The sequence below is a fragment of the Syngnathus typhle genome, linkage group LG7 (assembly GCF_033458585.1).
Source record: "Syngnathus typhle isolate RoL2023-S1 ecotype Sweden linkage group LG7, RoL_Styp_1.0, whole genome shotgun sequence".
Lineage (NCBI taxonomy): Eukaryota > Metazoa > Chordata > Actinopteri > Syngnathiformes > Syngnathidae > Syngnathus > Syngnathus typhle.
Genome location: NC_083744.1, coordinates 1,030,833 through 1,042,995, shown reverse-complemented (window position 1 = coordinate 1,042,995; position 12,163 = coordinate 1,030,833). Strand labels below are relative to the sequence as shown.

General features: G+C 40.8%; 1 protein-coding gene across 3 annotated transcripts in view; it reads left to right on the top strand.

Moving 5' to 3' along the window:
• The first annotated feature begins 952 nt into the window (after positions 1 to 952).
• The window catches only part of polr2c (RNA polymerase II subunit C), a 60,098-nt gene continuing 48,887 nt past the window's right edge, over positions 953 to 12,163 (top strand). Inside the window, exons 1-2 of one of the 3 annotated variants that reach the window (XM_061282089.1) lie at positions 953 to 1,148; positions 5,285 to 5,334. In XM_061282089.1, coding sequence (XP_061138073.1) covers positions 1,063 to 1,148; positions 5,285 to 5,334 — 136 coding nt within the window. In that variant the 5' untranslated portion in view covers positions 953 to 1,062. The remainder of the gene's footprint in view (positions 1,149 to 5,284; positions 5,335 to 12,163) is intronic. The other 2 variants (XM_061282090.1, XM_061282088.1) reach the window with 2 other exon arrangements.

Below are 12,163 nucleotides of genomic sequence, written 5' to 3'. Positions count from 1 at the left end.
AAGCATGGCACACTGGTGACACGAGTCTGGGCTTGTGCAGAAATTTTATCCGTTTTTATAAACGGAAAAACATACATCAGTTACACTGTTATCATGAACTCCACTAAAACAGATGGACTTCTGCAGGCTGAACTGGACACTTTTTCCTCTGTGGTGCGGAAAGAATTGTCTGGATTTAAATATATCCAACACCAAAGAAATTGTTGTCGTTTTTTCATCATGGACTTTGAGTGCACAGAACAATAAAGCAAGAGAAAAGGCGGAGACGGAGTGAATAAAGTGCAGGAGGCTGAGATAAAGTGTAAGCTAAGCCAATCAGCTGCAAGTACACAGATCAACATGTTCCCATTGGCCATTAGTGTCATATGGGCCCTGCTCTCCAAGCTCCAAGTGACACCGCAAAAAGCCGCAACGCATCGGGGAGTCGCTGATGGCGTAGGGGTGCACTTGCCTGTCTTGTTGCCTGCTTGTGTGCCTTTTTGCAGATGACGCTATGAATGTATGTGTGTGAGACTTAAAAAAAATAAAATCCGCGATGCACTGAATCTATCCGCAATAATTGTTTAAAAAAATCCGCGATAGACCGAGACCGCGATAGGTGAACTGCACAGCAGCGAGGTATTACTGTACATCGCACGAGCCTGCAAATCGTAATAACCATTGCTGCCAGCGAGTGGAAGCCCAAGCTCGAGTTTTTATTTTACTATTACTTTACAGAACTTTTAAACATAATTTTAAACTGCAAAACTGCCAATAGAAAGAGTGATTTTTGACGCCGATCAAACAAGGCGGCAAAGTCAATTACGTCACGTGTACTGTTCAAATTCTGCAGTTTTTCACCCTGTGCGCTCAAAAATGGGTCCATTTCGACTAGTTGAGCACTTTTACCAAGGATTGTAAGGTATCGCGAGAGTATTTGGACAGGGCCCATAAGAAGGAGGGGGATGAGAAGAAGAAAACGGAAGAAGAAGACAGACGAAGAAGACAGAAAAAGAAGACGAAGAAGAAGAACTGGTCTACGTAAAAGTCTAGACATATTTTTAGAACTATTTCTCTGCTACGATGCCTTATGCAAACCAGCCGACTGTAAAAATCTCAGAACTAACAGATGAAAATGTCAAGTTTGTAATTGAAAATACCGATTTGGCGTGAGTATCAGCTTCTCTTTTTATATAGTGCATCGCGTCTTATGCGACCAGTGCTAAAAAAAACATCACCCTAAAATGTAAAGAGATTTGTTAATTTACACTCGATGACAATGTCAAGTTTGTAATTGAAAATACCGTGTTGGTGCGAGTACCACTTTTTCTTTTTATAGAGTGCATCGCGTCTTATGCGACCAGTGCCTAAAATAAATAAAAATAGCTTAAAATGTAAAAAGATTAGTTTATTTACATTCCGAAGCTCAGTCCTATGCAGCCTGTTAACCAAGTAAATACGTACCTCGGTCTGTTTAGATGTAGTATTGATATGATTTCTAAATAGGGTTGCCACCAGTGTTGGACAAAAATCCTGTCATTCTGACCATCGAATCGACCTTTTAGTTTCTAAGCAGTGGTGTCCTTCGCACATCTAACCCTAGATAAAAATCACCTATCTGCACTGCAATTGTATAGCTCTAATTCGTTAAAATTACACGTACTAGTTATTTGTTTAGTTAATTGCTTTATTTAATAACAGGCCTTTATTATTTGGGTTTATTTTCACCAGTTTTTTGTTGTGTACACCCAGTGGCAGTATTGGGGGGAAATGGGGGTGGGGTGGGGGGTAGTTATATAATTAGGTTCGGTTTGCTTACCGTTTTTTTCCCATGTATAATGCGCAAAATTTAACTAATTTATTGTCCTAAAATCTGGGGTGCGCATTATACATGGGTACCAAAAAAAAATATATACCGTTTTTTTCCGTGTATAGTGCGCAAAATTTAACTAATTTATTGTCCTAAAATCTGGGGTGCGTATTATACATGGGTACAAAAAAAATTTTTTTTTAATTTTTTTTTTTTTTTAAATTTTTTTTTTTTTTTTTTTTTTAAAGAAAGTCATGGTACAACAAAACCAACAACAGAATTGACCGACAAAGTCGTGGAACAAAAAGACAGGGTGACATTACCAAAGACAGGAACAGAATGACAGTAACACATGCAATGATCCAACGGTGAGCGAGGGGCAGACAGGACTTAAATACAAAACACGTTACATCGATTGAGGTGACACAGGAAGAGAGGGGCGACGCGAACAGAAACTATGGCAACCTAGACACATAGCAAAACTGGGGACGAGACATGACAAATCTCCCCCGAAATAAAACTCACCTTTCTTCTTGTTTGTTGTCAATCGCGCATCGCATTCAGCCATATTGCCCAACACACTTAGTCAAAAAAATCCATAATTGACGACACATCGTTTGATGCGATGGTGCAATCCTTGATGGTGTGTTATTGTCAAATATTGTTTGTTTTTAATCTCCATCGCGGACCGGACGTCATACGGAGGCCGCCATTACAGATGCGCAGAACGTATGTGCAAGACACGTCAGCCATATTAAGAGCAAGATATGTTTTCTTCCTATTAGTTTCAATTCACAGTTTAATTAGCAGTTTCAATCAGCAAATAACAAAATGCGTATTACAGGTAATATTTTATTTCACAACACTTTGCCTTGTTCCTTTCGTCTCTGCTGTTCACTTCAAACACGCTCCATACGACCTCAATGCTCTTGTATCAGACGCTCGCTCGATCACCTGCTAGTTTGCTGTCTGTCACAATGTACCCTACACAAATCCGAAACATTTGTTGCGGCTCCGAGTCACGACGAGGGGCAAGTTTTGGTTTCCAAGGGTGTTTTTATTCCTCTTCAACGTCTCTCCCATACAGAGCCGCCTTTTTCACGTCCGCAGCCCATGCGCGCACGGAGCGCGGTGGTGCGTTTAGGGGCAGTCGGAGAAATCAACGCCAACAAAAAAAATTACATCCAGCCTAGTTAAGACCATACCAAAGACTATAAAAATGGGACCCATTGCCTCCCTGCGTGTGTGACGATCATTGGGACTTAAAAAAAAAAAAAAAAAAAAAAAACAATTTAAAAAAATTCATAAAAATTGGGTGCGTATTATATATGGGTACAAGCTTTTTCCCAGCATCAGCATGCCATTCTTAGGGTGCGTACTATACATGGGGGCGCACTATACACGGAAAAAAACGGTATATTTTTTTAAAATCCGGATATGATACGGAGGCCGCCATTACAGATGCGGTTTCTTCTCTGCTGTTCACTTCAAACACGCTCCATAAGAACACAATGCTCTCGTATCAGACGCTTGCTCGATCACCTGCTCGTTTGCTGTCACAATGTAACCTGCACAAATCCGAAACATTTCTTCGCTATCGAGTTTGCTAGCGCATGCACAGTGATACTGACCGGCAGAATAACATCCGGTTGTTCCCAAAGATGATCTTTTTTCTGAAATAATTTTACGTTTATGGACTTAAGTAGGAGTTAAAATTTGGGTGCGTATTATACATGGGTACAGGCTTTTTTCCAGCATCGACGTGCCATTTTTAGGGATGCGTATTATACATGGGGGCGCATTATACATGGAAAAAAACGGTATGTGGAATAAAAACAACTAATGTAATTTTTCATTGTCTACAAGAATAACCAAATCTATCAATGTAAAGTGTAATGTCAAGCAGCTTACCTGATTGCTTAGAGTGTTGTGGGTTCTTTGCTTATGCTTGCCGCTCCTGGCTGGGTTATGCAGTGAAAACCTTCATATTTTAGGATAGTTTTTGCTGGGCACAGGGAGCAGTGAGCATAAAATGGATCGCCTGCGCATGGTCTTAGCCACATAGCGTATGTCTCCTGTTTTAACTAGTCATTGCTAAAACAGGACGAGCATTTATATTTTTTTCTTTACTGGCCCATCATCACCTCCTGCAGCACCCTCATTATCCATCTCTCACCCATTTTCATGATAAAACTTGACTCTTTTTAGTCACTGGATTCTTTCCATTCTGTCTCTCCTTATCCTACACACTCTCCATTTCCACCTCACTATTCCGAATGAGCCGCCACTGCCCGCCACTCCACCACCACAAATGAGCATACTATGTCATTTTTCTAGAGCCAATAACGCTGTGCACAAGTTTATGGATGTAAGCACGCTACAATTAAACTGAAATACTCATTTTGCGCAATATGTACAAAAATCAGTGTCAGACCATGAAAATCCGGGCCAATCAGGAAAATCCGGACCAGGTGGCAACCAATGTTCCCTCTAATTTTTCAAATGTCTGTGCAAACACACAAGCTCCCTGTGCACACTGATAGATAGATAGATAGATAGATAGATAGATAGATAGATAGATAGATAGATAGATAGATAGATAGATAGATAGATAGATAGATAGATAAAATATTGGCAATAAGAACTTTAACTTGCTCGGGGTCGGATTTTGTTTTGTGTGACAGCTCGTTCCTTTTCTGTCGGTCTTTTGCGCACTCTCGCAATAATGTACTGATCCCCTGTCCCATCTTGAGTCTGTGTCCAATTCCAACAGCATTTCTGTTGAATGTGACGCTTGAGGTAGCTAAACTTCCATTCAGTCCATATTTGTCCCTCCGTAAACTCGCCTGCCACTTTGGCTTCTCTGCATGTTTTGCATAGTAGACCTTTCTCACTCGAAAAAGAGAAAATCACACCCAGTTTCACCCTTTGTTCTTTTATTTGCACACACTCCGACAGCCATTCCATCTTAAAAGAAACGCCGCATCTCTTATTTTACTTTGGCTTGGCGAGTGGATTTGTCGCTGCTCGTTCGTTTCGCCATGATTAGTTAGGTTAGCTCACTTAGCATTTGCAGCTCTTGATTCCGCCACACTGTTGTTAGCTAGCAAACCTGCATGGTACGAATGGGCAGGACACATTTTCAGGCACTGTCAACGCTATGATTGGCTATGTAGCGTATCATATCATATCATTGGCTGGAAACCTGTCAATCACTGATTTACACTACAAAAAGGCACAGAGAAAATCATCCGTCCACTTAATTAGATTAGATTATGTCTAACATTAGATATTAATCAGTTTATGCTGAATTTTATTTTGTGTGCAGCATAGAGTTTGTGCGCAGAGCAGTGCGCAATTGCGCAGCTCCGCAGCTTAGAAGGAACAGTGGTGGCAACACAATTTCTAACCTGATCACATCATGTTTTTGATCGATTGCATAATTTGCTTACTGGCCATAGTCGGACATGTAAATGCTCTGTTTTCTGTTTTTAGAGTTGCCAATTCAATCAGACGCGTTTTCATGTCAGAAGTACCCACAGTAGGTATGTTCACTTTATAAATGAATCCTTTCCAGTCCACAAGTGATTGAATTTACAGCATTGTGGTTGTGTATGGATAGTCATGATGATGATCTGCGTAATTATTTGGGACAATGCAAAGAATAATTCACGCTGGGTCCGGAACGGATGTGTTGCAGTGTCCGTACGGAAGACGTACGGACGCAGCACGGACTGCAACTGACTGCGGTCAGTATGCGGTGTGTGTCTGGAAATCTGCACCCGCCAGTTCACAAGATGACGGGGTTTCATGATGAAGAGTTGAGTTCATTCGATAACAACCATGTAAACAATAGCCATCCTTTCGTTCAATTGATATGCTTTGTGGCACATTATTTCCGTGACTTTGTCTCTTCTGTCATGGGTAAAAACATTTTGTGTTTAAGTACCGTAATTTTCGGACTATAAGTCGCTCCGGAGTATAAGTCGCACCAGCCATAAAATGCCCAAAAATGTGAAAAAAAATCATGTATAAGTCGCATTTTGGGGGGCAATTTATTCGACAAAATCCAACACCAAGAACAGACATGAACGAGCAACAACAGGCTAAACGATACGGTATGATAACGTGACAAACACAAATGAGGAGCTGAGAACGGGCCTGACGTAACATCCAGTTATTTTAAAAAAACTATTACATAAATAACACGTTTATAAAACCATCTGTGTCACTCCAATTCATTAAATCCATCGATTGTCCTTTGTCAACAATGCCGTGTGCCGCGCCGCAGTTCAAATTATTCCACAGGCCCATACAACGATATATAAACTATATTTTAAATAACTATCACATAAACAACAATATTAAATCCATCGATCAAATTTCTCGTCCTTTATGTCATCCTGGTGACAGAGGACATGTCCAGAGGATATGGCGCTTTAAAGTGTTAATTACTTTATTTGATTTTTTTTCTCTCTCTATTTTTCATGTTTTGAATATGTTCAGGATAAAGATATCAAAGCATGTGAAGTGATCAACTATACTAAAAATAACATGTGAAGTGGTCAACTATACTTGTAAGTAAGTGATGTGTTAATGATCAAGTAAAAATTTGTGAAAAAAAACATATATAAGTCGCTGCTGAGTATAAGTCGCCCCCCCACCCAAACTATGAAAAAAAACGCGACTTATAGTCCGAAAATTACGGTAGTATTTTTCTGTCATGTTTTATTTATTTCAATAACGTTTTTGTCTTTCAAATGTTTGACTCATGTTGAAATGGGAGGTCTGTAGGTTGTAGATGTGTTATCTTTTTAATGGGAAAAAAAAAAGAGTTCGCAGAAGGGTTTTAATTTGAAATACAGTGATCCCTCGTTTATTGCGGGAGATGCATTCCGGAACCACCCGCAATAAACGAAGATCCGCGAAATAGAAACGGTATATGTATTTATTGTTGAATCCAGCTATTGGATTTAGGGGTGCACCAATACCGTATTTTCACGTTTATTAGGCGCGGATGAAAGTCTTAGATTTTCTTCAAAATGTGCGGCGCGCCCTATCATACAGTGATCCCTATGTGTGTTGTTGTAAGGCGGACGTATTAAAGAGCGCCATGAGAACGTTAGAGGGAGAATTGTGGGCGTGGATTTGCAGTATGAATGAATTTAAATTTGGTCTGCATGACAGTTTTGTTTCTTATATTTTTGCGGGAGCTAGAAGCAATGTATAAGGTACTATCTATAAAAGGGGAAATGTTAGCGGGAGTGGAAACCCCCCCACCCCCACATACAATGGTATACCCCAGCGGCACTGCTGTGTTATGTTACGTCCTGACGCACGGGCGTTGGTTCAATACAGTCACACACTTGAGCACTCGCTGTCGTCCTCCGTCTCATTATTATCTATACATATACACACTAACATATGTAAGGAGACCAGGTGTTTTTTCCACGCATCACCATCGCTGTTGATCTGTGACTATGCGTGCCCATCTCACAGCTGATGTGGAAAAACAAGTGAAACAAATGAACGCCGACCTTGCTAACATGCTAACATGTCTGCTGGCACTGTTGTTCGAGCTTTCGTAAAAGAGGCATCATATCCGAGGAGCCACACGGCACAGAAAATGATTTTGACAGTGAAGAAAGTGAACCTGGCATGTCAGTTGGAGATTTAGCACTGCTGTTCAATTCGGAAACAGAGGATGAGGACTGGGTTTGATTGATGACCATTATCGGTAATAAAAATGTGAATACCAAACTCGGTTTTGCTCCCACTTCATTTTTAAATACGCACACTTATGTGTGTGTGCGTGGTTGTGGTTGTAAGGCGGATGTAATTGAGAGCGCCATGAGGACATTAAAGGGCTAAGTGTGGGCGTGGATTGTGTATATATATAAAACTCGCGCCCTATGAGCCGTTCCGCCCTATGTGTGTTAAACACACTCATGACACACAACTGAGACTGCGCTTTTTATTACAGTGTGCCTTTTGAACGTGAAAATACGGTATATCAATATGGCGATATGTTGCAATATTTCATCACCCGATCAATCCTCGATGCCTGCTTGTTAAGTATTGATCTTCAAACTCAATATTATGCTGCTATAAACTCCTTCATTCAATTTCCATTGCCGGGTCTTTCCATTGGAGTCAGACAGGGGGCGCTTGTTGCGTGATTGACTGGAGAGTAGGCAGAAACACCAAAACAAACGACATTCACAAAAAACAGAATATGGCAGAGCCCAGCGAGGAAAAGACGTCTGAAAGAAAACTTAAAGACGTGCCAGACACATTTAAATCCAAAGTCTGGAATCACTTGAGTTTTACAGCACCAATGTACTACAGAAAGACTATGCTATATGCAAGAATTTCTCGTCAGTGAGTGTGGTACATGGGCAACATGACAAACTTAAGCCTCCTGTCACGTTATCACCCGAAGTTGTGTGAAAAAGTTGTCTGGACCAATCCGTCACAGCCTGATGTAAGGACTTTCTTTGAAACAAAGCTTCCCCCCTCTTCAACATGGGCCACAGCTATGACTAATGGTATTGCTGCTATGTACATGTGCAATGGACTCTGACCGTACAGTAGTGTTGAAAACGAGGGATTCCGCTCTGTAATGGAAGTGTTATAGCTATGATATGAAATCCCCTCTCAGAAGTACTTGACTAAAAAAGAGATTCCAACTAACAAGTAAAATTGAAAGACGTGTTCATGTCCGCAGAAACGGCAGGATTAACACGTGACAGCTGGACATTGAGGGCAATGGACATAACTTTTACAATACTGCGATTTAGAAATGAAGTCATGCATTCTCCAAACTAGTATTTTCCAAACTATAAGTAGAAGTAGAAGTCGCACCAGCCGTAAAATGCATAAGAAGAAGTCATGCATACAATACATGTAAGTCACACCGGAGTATAAGTTGCATTTTTGAGGGAAATTCATTTGAAAAAATCCAACACCAAGAACAGACATGTCATCTTGAAAGGCAATTTAAAATAAAAATAGAATAGTGTCAAATCCGCACTTATCACTTAAGTGACCCGACCCTCTGTTTAAACTCCCCTTCGACCCCGCTGCTGTAACGCAGCCCTCATAGGGAGACAAGAGTTTCCAGGTCGGAGCGGGGAAAGATTCGTCCGAGTCTAACCGCCTCTAAGATATCAATTCGGACGTAATTAATTTATTCTTTTTAGGATGCCAATCCCTTTTAAGTCACTCTGAAACCGGTGCAGAGTAACCACTTGAAGCCAAGAATCAAGATGACTGCGCCCTTTTAACCAGCGGCTCCTTCCCCTTTTTTGATTTGAAGTAATTGTTATCGCTCCGATAAATGTATCTGTTTTTGGTAAGACCGAAGGGATTCGTTGAGTTACTAGAGCGCACTCGCCCTAGCTGAGCTCAGGAGAACTATTTCGAACCAGATCTGACAATTCCGGATGTTAAGGATTAAAGTTGTCTTCACTTTAAAAAGACTTGAACGGATTGTCAGAATGACTATGATAGGGAAATAAAGAAAATTTAAAGTTCTAATTACTGCATATAAAACCATGCTCAACATAGTTAATACGAAATAATCGATTACCGAATTAAGGATTAGGAAGAGATTTAATGAATAAGCAAGAAAAAGAATTACAAGTCGAAAAAAACAACACACGCCCATCTCAGAACAAAAGAGGAGACTAAAGGTCTAAAATCCTATTTGGTTGAACAAGTCGAGTGATCGGCTCTCCTTTGTTCCAAAATCTGAATTCTGTTTAAAAAAGAGGAAAGGTCTGGCCATGAGGAGCTTAGCCAACGCCGTAACATTGGCGTATTCCCCCTTCTGCCCGAAGCGGCTGTCTCCTCTGCCTTCCTTGAAGCTTAAAATTTGACAAAGCCCAATTTGAAGCTTAAAAATTGACAAAGTCCAATTCAAAGACTCTGGAAATTCATTTTAGTAGATTTTGGTCCAATCTCAAAAAGAATGAAAAATCCATCTTCATCTAAAGAGCGTTCTCTACTCCGGGCAGGCAGTGCCAGCATACTGGTGAGAGAGAGTGCAAGTTTCCTGTTCGGAACCAAGCTTTTATAGGCTTCTGGCATTACCTCATTGGCATTACCTCACCCGGCACGTGAGGTGGTCTTTCTGGAGGTTTCGAGAATGTTCCTTAGCTGATCCCTGTCTAGGTCAGCTGGAAACCACTGGTTGTCTTGGCAACCTTGCTTAAAGCAGCATGACTGTACTGTACACCGGATGCAGCTGTTTCCTGTTTTGCTCGTTCTTTCACTATTAGCCCTTGACGTCTCCTCTCAACTTAATACATTCGGGTATGGATGGAACACCAATGTTAAATACAGGTTGGACAAAACATTGCAACATTAATAACATATATCTTGTCGAGTAAAGATCAATCTCAATACATAATCATACTTCATAATCAACGTTACATAGACAAGGAACAAAGAACGTAACTTGTATTATGTTGAGAAAAAAATACATTTATGTTGCGGGTCATTTTGACCCGTATTGTGTTAATCCACTCCAAACAGTCATAAAATGAAGTTAAACCATTCAGAACTTTATTTTAGATTATACAAACATTCACAAGAGATGAGAAGTAGAGATATACAATTCCAACACTATATTATTTTTCCTGACTGTTCCCAACATAGTCAGCTGTCTCTTCTGAGGTTCATCTCCAAGACGGTAGGATGTAAGGAAGTTGTCACATGTAATGTTATGACCTTGCAGCCCTTCAGTCATCTCCAAAACCACGCGTATTCCCTGATTCTTCCTCCAGGTGGCTTTCCAGTATATACCTGCAGGTTCCACACATAACTGGATTTTGCATCACAGGTTGCCCACATTTATATACCATATTTCGCAGGCTTATTTGGCATGTTTGGAATGGACAGCGTCCTCTGAATGGAACGAGGCGCTCATCGAGAGTAACATAGGGGCCAGGATTATATCTACAATAAAGGCACTGTTTTGACAAATTTACCCCAGACAACTCTGATTGCTGCAAGTTTGTCCGTCTCGCATTGATCAGCCCTGGTTGTCAAATCGGCTCACATGAGAGATCAAGTGAAATGTCTCCAAAGACATTGTGGCTCTTCTGATTGGCCTTCCATTCTCTTCATTCCATAAACTTGCAGTTGCTTCACCCTTGGACCTGTATCCTGTATTGCTAGCTAACACCAGGATTCCAAAGCATGCAAGTCAGTTGGATCCAGTGGATTCTATTTCTCTTGAAAGACACGCCTCCCCTCCAAGTTGGTCATGTCGAGGATTATCTTCTCTATGCGTGGGGATATGAAAAGCTGAAATGCTGATTCAATATCATCAACAGTTGTGACAGCAAATCTTGTAGGACCAGGAGTCATTTTGATGACATTAGAAGATGACAATCTAGCTCAGCTTTGGTGTGCTGATGTTGACCATTTTATTTCACCATCTTTAGATGTCCATGTCCCCTCTGGGTGACGATTGTTGCGTTTCTTGGTTTTCATCTGATGAAGGGACACCTGTAGACTCGTCCTCTGAATCCTGCTCATCATGGAAAACCAATCTGGATCCGCAATAGCATTGTCCTCTGGCTCTGAAGGATCCGCCATCTCTGAAATCTCTTCCTCTACATCACTAACTCAGTTCATAAGCAGTGATAAAGCTTCTTCAGCTGTAAATCATCTGGAGCTCATTTTTGGTGTGTTTTTCCAAGAACAAGCATGGAAAAAATGACAGGGACAGGAAAATGCATGCATCGTAATTTAGTTTTGTGTGCAGTGTGTTTACAAAATGACAATAAAGTCTGTCAAAATGACCCGCAACATCATCTTTGTATACAAACTGTGTGCAGACAATTCACAACACATCAAAGTGTCCAGATTTTTCATAGCAGTTCATTACCCTAGAGGAGAAAATGTCACATTTCATGGAAAGGATAACCTGCACTTTGGTTAACACAAAAATGGAAATGGGTCAGATTGACCCTTAACATAACACAAGGGTTAAGAGTTATTCAAATAGCTGTTGCATAAATGACATGCTAACGACTTTATCGAACCATCCGTGTCACGCCTAATCATTAAATCCAACAAAATCCTCATCTTGGGTGTCACTTTTAAATAACCCCGCTACCCCCGAAAGTAGAAGATGCGGCGCTTCCTCTTCTACGTTGCTGACTCGTCAGTTGCTGTTCCAATCATTCCACAAGTCTAGAGTGCCCGCTTGCAGTTTAGTGTGAAAATAAAGTGAAATGATGCTAATCATTTCACATATAAATCGCTACTGAGTATAAGTCGCATCCCCGGCCAAACTATGAAAAAAAACTGCAATTTATAGTTCGGAAAATCCGGTAGTCTCCGGAAATGTGCCGCATACGG